A 9,941-nucleotide genomic window follows, 5' to 3' on the forward strand; every position below is an offset into this window, starting at 1 on the left:
TTTTTACCACGGAGCGAAAGCGGATGGAGTCGATGGATCCTTGATCCCTGAAGAGGCTCCGCAGCGTCTGAAGAACAGAAGAGAAAAATATCAAATGAACAACAACTCGTCGACTCACATGGAAACATCCTGCACTGATCAGACACACGAACTCAACATCACCTTCTTGGTGCAGCTGATGGGCAGGTTGCCGACGAACACCGTCCTCTTGCTCTTCACGGCCTCCTCCTCTCTGCTGGCCTTCAGCCGCTGCCTCTTCATCACCCAGTGCTCCACATCCTTCTCTCCGCCCAACTCCGACGCCTTCCTCTTCCTCTTCTTCTTCTTCACCGACGTCTCCTGCCCTCGCTCGTCGTCGTCCGCCTCCTGCAGACCGCTCTCCCTGAAACCAGCCGCCGAGGAGGAAGAGGAAGGGGAGACATGAGAAGAGACAGAGTCACAGATGAAGGTTTTCAGACTAAAGCTGCTTCATTTGACGCCTGTTCGACAAATCAAAGGAACGATGAAGATTCAACGAGTTTAGATTTTTCTATAAGAGGAAGAAAAGACTGAAAGGAAGAAGAAACTGAACCTCTCACCTGTTTTCCAGCTTCTGGTCGGCTGCTGATTTCTCCTTTGGCGGCTGCTTCTTCTTCTTCTGCCCTGGTTGACCTTTGACACCTGGAGTTTCATTCTGCTGCTGCTTTTCCTCTGTGCTCCTCTGAACCGGCTGCCATGACGACACAAAACACAACACAACCAACAACACGAGATACGTTAAAGTGATATTCTCATGTGCAGAGTCAAACAGGAAGTGTGTGTGTCACATGACTCAAATACTCACTACAGCACCAAATGTGGATTAATCCGCTGCTGAAAATAGTCCCTACTCTGTATGCTTGTTAAAAACCTACAGTAAATGTGTGTGTACGTGTACGTGTACGTGTGTGTGTGTGTGTGTGTGCGTGTGTGTGTGTGTGCGTGTTCACCTCGGGTGCAGGCTGAAACAGCAGAGACGCAGCTGGGGCAGCGGTGCTGAATAAAGTCGACAGCGACCCAGGAGCTGCCGCGTTCTTCTGGAACAAACTTCCTGACACCTGACCCACCACGTAGTCAGCTGCCTGTTGTTCTGATGACGCCTCTCCACTGACGACAGAAACACTCACATGAGGAAAATACAGAGACTGAAAAACCTACTTTTAAAGATGTTTAACTAAAGAGTCAAGTCGAATTTATTTATACAGCAAAATATCACAAATCACTGATTTGCTGCAGGATGAGAAAATCATCCGTCTTCAGACCCTCGATTCAGAAAAAGAGAAATATGGAATATATGAAATATGGAAAAAAGGAGGAAGTGGATCCCGACTGAGGAGGGATCCGTCTTCCAGGATGGACAAACATGGGGAAGATAAGAATCCAAAGAGATTCATTTTCTTTTTATCAATAAATATTCTGTTTAATGCTGCAACTTCTGATGAGCAATTAATCTACTAATTACTTTCCCATTAAATTGATAGATTGGTCAATGAATTTATATAAATTATATACTTTAATCTTTCATTTTTTATAGGTTATATGATATAAACTGAGGGTTTATATGAAATAAAACTTTAGCCGCTTTGCCCTGAGTTCTGTCTGCAGGCTGCTGCCTCACCTGCAGACTTAAAATTAATGAACTAATTATTACTATTATTATCTGTTAATACTGAAAATGAATCTGAGGTCAGAGATAAGACGCAGGTTATTTTCACTGACGATACATTGGGGAGTAAAAAGGTGTAAACAAACCTCTGGTGAAGTTTCTTCTTCATCGTTTCTTCGGGTTCCTCCGGCGTCACTCGGAGACTGACTTCCTGTTCGTTCTTCTTATTGGAAATAAATAATTTATCCGGTAAACGGCAGCATGTACACGGATTTCTAGGACTTAAATTGCAATTACATGATAATTACGGCGCATCCACACGTTTTCTTTCCAAGCACACTGCTGTGTTACTGCGAATTGTTCCCCACGGTGAACACGGCCACAGCGAAACAAAGGTTCCTTTAATTGTTCTTTGAATTAACGTTGATTTGACGCCACTGAGCGGCACACTTCCGGTCCAAGACGATTGTAATTAAACACACGTAAATATAATGTACGTAAAAAGAAACGTATGTTTAATTTACTGTATATTTTTTTATTGGTTTTCGTTAGAAAAGTTTCACAGGAAACGAGTGCAACGTTGAAATCGGTCACTTCCGCTGATGCTCAGCCGTGTAATGTTTTGGTTTGGCAGCTAGCGCAGCAGCGACCACGCGCCTAAATCTACACCTTTAAACGTTACAGGTAAGTTTGTAGTTCTTTTTTAAATAGCAGAAAGTATTTTACATGCGTTTGTGAAATTTCGGGGGCCAATAGAAGAATAAATTCAGCTGACGTCATGTTATAATGTCACAAAATAAGTAAAAATTAACGTGACGCAACGTAATTAGTTAACCGTCATTACAGCACCGGGAGCTGGTTCCCGCGTTGACTGTCTGTCTGTTCGGCTTCGGGGTTTCTCTGCTCGGCAGCGGTTCGATGGGAGTCGACCAGACGGAGCCGGAGGTGCCGGAGGAAGCGGTGGGCAGGCGGGTGTCCTGCGGCGGGGAGCGGGCCACGGTGCGGTACGTGGGTCCGGTACCACCCACAGCAGGTCAGAACCGGGCTGCCAGATGGAAAGTCCAGTCATCCACTGACTCCAAACACCAAACAACAGAAACATTCAGATAAGTGACGGAGGAAACAAAGGAACCAAATGTGTGTGTTGTGTGTTCAGGGCTGTGGCTCGGCGTGGAGTGGGATGACCCCGACAGAGGGAAGCATGACGGCAGCCACGAGGGAGTCCAGTATTTTACATGCAGGTGATCCTCACTTTAATGTGACAATACAATTCTTCTCAGTTCACCTGAATGTCAGAGTTCTGGTGTCGTGTTTGCTCAGCAGCTTTTAAAATGAAGTAGTCTGATGACGAGTGATGTATATTTGATAGATTCAATAAATAGAATTAGAATCTTTTTTCGCCGTTTTATGGCTGAAACTTGAATGTTGTGTCCCTGACTGTTTTCTTTGGACTCTCTCAGTCACACTAAAGGAGGTTCCTTCGTCCGCCCGGCGAAGGCGAGCTTCGGTGTGGACTACCTGGCCGCTGTGCGACAGGTGTACCAGGTCGACACAGAGGAGGTGCTGAGTGAGGAGATCTCCATCTCCGACAAGAAGCTGAAGTGGTGGTGCGTCGAGGAGCGCAGGTACGGAGAAGGAGATGCACGGCCGTGTGTCAGTCGTTCTGTCAGTTAATTTCACCTTCACTTTTTTTTTTTGTCTCTGTAGTTATGAGAGTCTTCCGTCAGTGATACTGAGTCGCTGTGAGGTGAACGGCCCCGGAGACGATGGAGAAATCAAGAAAACAACACCCAGTATCTTTCTGCAGAGTCTCTTCTCACTGAGGGGATGTGAGTTAATGTGAAGTTAATGAGGATGAATGTTTTTGGCTGGATCGCGACAGCAGAGCCAGTCCTATAATCTGGGATGTCCCTGACTGACTGAGGGACGGACTCAATTTCTTTCTTTCTTTCTGTCCACCGAGCCGCTCTGGTTTCCTGGTTTGGGAACTGCAGGGAAGAGGAGGAGTGCTTCCAGTACACTGAGCCTCGCCTCCATTACAGCAAATACACATGTATCATTATTACTAAAGGAGGTGGAGGAACAACTAAACACAAGACACACCCGAGAACTTTGCTGATGTTTCACTCATGTACTTTTATTAATCTCTTATATTATCTCTCCCTCGTTCTTAAAGAAAATCTCCATCTCCTTATGAAAACAAGAAGAGGCTGAGGTAGTAGTAGTATTAGTAGAAGTAATAGTAGTAGCAGTACTGGTAGTAGTGGTTTTACAGGTGATATCTTTACAGTTGCTCACTCAAAGACAGCGATGTCCCGACGATGTAAAATAATCATTAAAATCTGAACATTAAAAATATGAACTGAGTTTGATAAAGACCCGTACGTCCCAGATGATGTCAGCAGAACAACGGGGGCGCTCAGTAACTGTTGCGTCTGTCGGGTTGTGAGTGTGTTTGTGTTGAGTGACGCCTTAACAGCAGCGATCAGACGTCCAGTGGTTGGACATGAGTGGGACTCTGCTGTCCTGCTGGGAGGACGTGGCCGCCGTCACGCAGCAGCTGGAGAGACTGGAGGGACTACAGCTCAGGTACGCTGTGTGTGTGTGTGTGTGTGTGTCTGTGTGTGTGTGTGTGTGTGTGTCCTGTCGTTGAACGTTTCATCTTGTTTCATTCTTTAGCAACAACAGACTGCGTTTGACCTCTGACCCCTCGACTCACTGCCAGGCTTTCTGCAACATCAAAGTCCTGGCTCTGAACAGCTGTGACCTCACCTGGCCACAGGTACACACCTCTGTACATAACACCACACACACACAAACACACACACACACAGTCTTTGTTCACATTTTCATCACCAGGATCAGTTTTACAGTCACTTGTCTCCACTGTCACAGGAAGAGATGTAAAATATATTTATATAAAATGTATTTTTATTATATTTTTTTTATTTTTTGATACTGACATATTTATTGTTTATGAATATAATTATTCAAAATCATTTTTCTATACATTATATATTTTAGAATATACATGATATTGTACAAAAATAGATAAATAAGTAAGTCAATACATAAAACCCTGTATGTTTACTTGAATATTTATATGAGCATAATTTTAACATATTTTGTAGTTGTGCATTTATTTATTTATTTTATTGAAGCTACTAAAAAATGTTATTATTTATTACAAGTAAAAAATAATATACAGAAATATAAACACGAACAATCCAATACAATAAGTAAATACAAATGTATAAACCCACATACAGATATTGGACCAATATTTATAAATATTTTATGTCTTATATATATTAAAAATATATAAGTATTTGTTTATTTATTTTGGGTATTGAAACAGTATTTATTTATATACATTATATTTATGTAAATTTAAAAAGAAAATTGTGTAAAAATATATAGATAAATGTTTTATATATATATATATATATATATATATGTATATATATGAATAAAATAAAATAATGTATTATTTGTTTTTATTTTACAAGAGTTATTCATAGAAAATTTGAATCACTTGAAAGTCTCTTGAAATTAAAAAATCCTTTTCTGATCCCTCCTTTTTCCTGTTAAGCTTCAAAATAAAAGTGGCAGCCTCTTTATGATGTCACACTTTACCGTAATTCTCTGTCAGGGTCTAATTCGTCAAACATCATGTTATATTGATTGTTTGATCTGGATTCACTTCCTGTCCTGACTCTGTGCTGGTCTCTGGTCAGATCCTGCACTGCGCCCCCATGTGGCCTCAGCTGGAGGATCTGTGTGTGGAGGAGAACAACATCACAGAGCTGCAGAGGTAAATCCTGTTTCCCTCAAACTCCTCCACCTCACAATCCGGACCAGCACCCGGTCCGTCTGTGGTCCCGGCACTAACCCCTGTGTCTCTGACGTGTTTAACCCTTTAAAGGCCGGAGGACGTCCTGCAGTCCCTGAAGAGTCTCAGTCTGTCCTCTAATCCTTTAGTCCAGGAGAGCGTGCTCAGTCTCTCTGCTCTGCCCAGGTACAGTCCACCGCACCCAGTCACTGACACTGTCCCGATCATCGTCCATCACCCTGATCAATACATTAGGATTATTTAAGAGTAAAAGGAAGTTTTACAGGTTAAAGTTACTGTAAGAGTCTGAGCCGGAGCATCTGCTGTCGGTGGCCAATCAGATGATCTGATCAGAAATCAATAGAGGCTGCCAGTTTTATGATCAGATATGAATCAACAATGGGACTTTCCAAAGTGATTTATTTTATCAAATTCAAAAGAATAAAGACAGAAGAAAAGAAGTTTGATGAAGCTCCTGCTCTAAAACGAGTCCTGATTATTCTTCAAAACTTTTGTCAGTAAATCGACTTTTATTAAAACTGAACTTTGACCCTGGCCTCACTTTTGTGTTCGTTGCTTCACAGTAAAAGTCTTTCAGCTGCAGGGAACTGGAGAAAAACTGGAGGCTTTTATTGTGAAGTGTCACAGTTTATCCTCAGATGTTGGTCATAGGTGTTGAAATATGTTTCATATCTCACATCATGTATTTATCTGTATTTTACTACCTTTAATACAAAGTATGGAGATAGTCGAAACCATGAAACCTCGTGTTTGTTGTGTTGTTGTTTGTAATTATTTTATGTTCCAGTCATTTCCTGTTCATGTTCCTAAAGCAGATGTGATGAGCTCTTGTGTGTTGTTTGATGACAGACTGGAGCAGCTGAACTTGTCCAACACCGGACTGTCCGTCATTCGCTTTGACGACGCTGCACCTGGTAAAGTTACCTGTCATGTCACAACTTCATAATAATATGGTTTATTTAAACAGAACGAATCAAACCACAAATTAAAATATTACATGTGCAAACACATAAATACACAGTTAAACAAAGTGAATAAGGTTATGATTTACAGTAGAAATACAATTTAAGCAGCGATGTAAAAAATAAAATGTAATTTAAAAAGCTTTTGAATAACTTTTACTTTTTAATTCAAATCAGCATCTATCCTCATTCTTAAACACTGAATTTCCTGTTTCCTGTTGTGTGAAACTCTTTAACTGTTGATTTCCCAGTTTTAAACTCGGACGCTTTTCTGTGCAGGAGCTCCGACAGAAATGTTTCCCGCTCTGAAGAAACTCAGCCTGGACCGCAACAACATCACTGAGGTGAGTGTTTGTGACGAGGACGGACTTAAAGTCTTTACACTTCAGTCTCACAGCTGATTTACTCACCTCAGCTTGACTGTAAAATAAGATATTTTCTCTCTCTCAGTGGTGTGTGGTGGACGAGCTAGCCAAACTTCGTAGTCTGGTTCAGTTTTCGTGTCGTGGCAACCGACTGACGAGCAGCGACCGAAACCCCAAAACAGCCAATCAGATACTGATCGCCAAACTGGGACGACTGGTCCTCCTCAACAGCTGTGAGGTGTGTGTGTGTGTGTGTGTGTGTGTGTGTGTGTGTGTGTGTGTGTGTGTGTGTGTGTGCGTGCGCGCATGCGTGTGTGTGCTCTAGCTGACTCGTTGCCATGGTTTCCATCAGATACAGCCTGAAGACAGGAAGGGGGCGGAGCTTGACTACATCAAGATGTTCGGAGAGGAGTGGCTGAAGGCAGGGGGGCGGAGTCAGGCCAGCGCCCAGTTCATCAGTCAGCACCCTCGTTACCAGACCCTCATCGACAGTAAGTTTAGACAATGTGAGAAATTGAGTCCAGAGGTTCGGATGGTTCCTGTTTTTATTCTTTTCTGTAGATAAAAAGTATTTTTCACTTTTAAACATTCAAAGTTTTCCCAGAAGCCTTCAGACGTCTGCTCTGTCAGTGCTGGTCATCTTGCTTTGTTCTCAGAGTACGGAGCTCCAGAGGAAGGAGAGCTGAAGAAGCCGGAGCCGTTCGCCCTGAAAAATCAGCTGTTAAGTGAGTCCACCTCTTCCTGCTCTCTGATTGGCTCATATACACAGTTAATGTGTGTTTTTTTTTTTCCACCTGAGTGAACACACAGCAGCTGACGTGATGTTTCCCGCTCTCACCTTTCCTCTCCAGAGATCACGTTTGTGTTTCCTGATGCCGGCGAGCGGAAGCCGATCGAGAAGAAGCTTCCAGGTAAAACGACACAAACAACCGACGTGAATCAAACCAGAATAAAACGATGTTCAGTCGAGTGACGCAGAGTGTGGTTCTGTTCTCAGCCACCATGGAGGTTCAGAAGGTGAAGGGACTCCTGTACCGACTGCTGAAGGTTCCTGTGGCAGATCTGAAGCTCACCTACACCAGCCCCAAGGTGACGCGTGCTCACACACAACAGCACTTATATACATATATGTTACAACACCTGAGCAGACAGGTGAGTTGAGATTGCAGGTAGTTGTTTACAGTCGTTATTTCACGTCACTCATATTTTCTTTAACATGGGTTTCATCTACTCTTACTTCCTGGTTGGGAAATGTGGATAAGGCCTTGAGCCCCGCCCACCACCTGCTTGCTCCAGGTGGACAGGTGAAAGAGCAGAGAGTATCAAGATGGTGAGAGGAGGAAACATCAGAGAGCCTCAGTCAGACCCAGACTCAGATGAGGAGTCTGTTGAGACCAGAACCAGAGACTAGCAGACAGATCAGAGCGGTTAGCGTAGTTAGCATCTTTTCAAAACAGCCTAGTTAGCATCTTTTCAGAGCAGTGAGTGCAGTTGGCCTCTTTTAGCACAGTTAGCATCTTTTCAGAATGGTTAGGGCAGTTAGCATCTTTTATTTGTTTATGTTGTCTGTTAGCTTGTAACTGGCAGTGGCGGACACAATGTTAGCGGTTCTGTTCATCAGTGTTGAGTATCGTTATTGTGCATCAGATCAACCAGGACGATTGTTTCAACCTACAATCAAGAAAACTGAAACTTTATTCTAGAAACAAGTGAAAGGAGTTCATTATATTAAATAATATAGTTTTAAAGGACTCAGTGAGACAAAATGACTTAATTAAATAGTAGATGAATCAATTCAGATCGAACTCCTCGTTTTCTCTGATGAAAGTTAAATGTTCTTTTCTGTCCAGATGGTGGGGACAGAGTTTGAAATTGACAGCGACCTGAAGACTCTACAGTTTTACTCAATAGAGGACGGAAACCAGGTGCTGGTCCGCTGGTCCTGACCCGGTCCAGGAGGTTGAAGAACCAAGTCCGGTCCCACAGCAGAGACAGAACTTCAGCTGTTTCTGTGTCAGACGGACACACAGCAGCAGTCTGTGGATGGTTTCTATCACAGGACGGACACATGGATCTGCTGAGACGTTGTTTCAGACATTAAACTAAAGACAGAGTAAAAACCACCCAGAGTAACCCACGGCAACGCATGAATCACAGGCTGAAACCTACAGCTGAACCAACAAGTTCACAGATTTAAATAATCAACAAACATCTTTACCTTCGGCTTTGGTTTGACCATTAATTGATTAATGTGTAACAAACTGTGTTGGACAAATATAATCTTGTAATATGTTTCCAGTCAAGACTCAATTGTTTGATTGTGTTTCCTCATCTTTACCAAGTTCTCTTCGCTGAAGATTCAGAAAAAGCAAGTAAGCGAACCTTGAGTTTAAAATATTTTACCACAGATACAGTCTTGGTCAGAATTACTGGCACTCCTGGATTTCAAGAACATAATTCAGAAACAAATCAAATGAACCAAATTTATATTTAACCAGAATATCTGAATGAAAAGTTAAAGGTCACTGAACTAATTTAAATTCATCAAATAATTCTGTCCAGGGTACATTTTATTTCACAATATGAAACATTTTCTTTGTTGTTCAACAAATTTTCACATTAATAAATATTCTGGTTACAGAAAATTTGTTCATATATATTTATTTCTGAAGATATTCTGAATTCAGTCTTTAAAAGTCAGATGTGTATGTGTTTAACCAGTTCTTAAAAGCTCAGCGTCGCCACATGTAGATTCTCTTACTGTAACCACGGCTGTAGACTGAGGAATTCACTTGTTTATTTTGGAACAAGAACAAGAAAATGTGGTTTAAAAAAAAAAAAGAACAATAAAATCTTTTTATTGTAAAGGCGAAGGATCAGCAGCTGGTGTGAGTTTGTTTCCTTCACTTTCTGTTATCAGAGGATAAATAACGTCCAGCGGTGGAGGAGATGTGTTCAGATCCACAGCTCAAGTAAAAGTATAAACACATGAGTGTGGAAAAACAAGGCTGGGTCTAAACTTTGCTTTAATACAGTCATAGTGAGAGAGAGACAGGCAAATTGGAGAGAAAGACTGACATGCAGCAAAGGTTGGACTCGGACCTGTGCAGCCAGAGTAAAGATAAAAATATAATTAA

The 9,941-nt window shown here is 42.1% G+C and overlaps 2 protein-coding genes across 4 annotated transcripts in view; one reads left to right on the top strand and one right to left on the bottom strand.

Annotated features, from left to right (window-relative positions):
* rbm34 (RNA binding motif protein 34) overlaps positions 1 to 1,988 on the bottom strand; it is a 4,912-nt gene extending 2,924 nt beyond the window's left edge. The window contains 5 exon segments of the mRNA XM_023399442.2: positions 8 to 67; positions 163 to 382; positions 579 to 709; positions 969 to 1,125; positions 1,771 to 1,988. Coding sequence (XP_023255210.2) covers positions 8 to 67; positions 163 to 382; positions 579 to 709; positions 969 to 1,125; positions 1,771 to 1,793 — 591 coding nt within the window. The 5' untranslated portion in view covers positions 1,794 to 1,988.
* A 212-nt stretch (positions 1,989 to 2,200) lies between these two features.
* tbce (tubulin folding cofactor E) lies at positions 2,201 to 9,677 on the top strand. 3 transcript variants are annotated; one of them, XM_023399443.2, is made up of 17 exons: positions 2,201 to 2,308; positions 2,471 to 2,657; positions 2,781 to 2,865; positions 3,085 to 3,249; positions 3,332 to 3,417; positions 4,114 to 4,213; positions 4,304 to 4,406; positions 5,362 to 5,438; positions 5,550 to 5,642; positions 6,327 to 6,391; positions 6,719 to 6,783; positions 6,890 to 7,042; positions 7,157 to 7,295; positions 7,461 to 7,529; positions 7,656 to 7,715; positions 7,802 to 7,893; positions 8,655 to 9,677. In XM_023399443.2, the coding sequence occupies exons 2-17, from the start codon at positions 2,543 to 2,545 to the stop codon at positions 8,748 to 8,750; spliced, it is 1,563 nt and encodes a 520-aa protein (XP_023255211.1). In that variant the 5' UTR covers positions 2,201 to 2,308; positions 2,471 to 2,542; the 3' UTR covers positions 8,751 to 9,677. The 3 variants fall into 3 exon arrangements, with proteins under 3 accessions (XP_023255211.1, XP_023255214.1, XP_023255212.1); XM_023399444.2 differs by having other exon boundaries at positions 2,211 to 2,308; positions 2,536 to 2,657; XM_023399446.2 differs by lacking the exon at positions 8,655 to 9,677 and having other exon boundaries at positions 7,400 to 7,529; positions 7,802 to 7,878.
* The last annotated feature ends 264 nt before the right edge of the window (positions 9,678 to 9,941 follow it).

This window comes from Seriola lalandi, unplaced genomic scaffold, assembly GCF_002814215.2.
Source record: "Seriola lalandi dorsalis isolate HSWRI2012SDOR001 ecotype SW California unplaced genomic scaffold, Sedor1 jcf7180002051925, whole genome shotgun sequence".
In the NCBI taxonomy this organism is placed as follows: Eukaryota; Metazoa; Chordata; class Actinopteri; order Carangiformes; family Carangidae; genus Seriola; species Seriola lalandi.

Coding starts and splice junctions, on each gene's coding strand:
- tbce (XM_023399443.2), top strand. CDS start 2,543: ATGGGAGTCGACCAGACGGAGCCGGAGGTGCCGGAGGAAGCGGTGGGC. Junction 7,530..7,655: donor CCTGAAAAATCAGCTGTTAA/GTGAGTCCACCT, acceptor TTTCCTCTCCAG/AGATCACGTTTGTGTTTCCT. Junction 7,716..7,801: donor GATCGAGAAGAAGCTTCCAG/GTAAAACGACAC, acceptor TTCTGTTCTCAG/CCACCATGGAGGTTCAGAAG.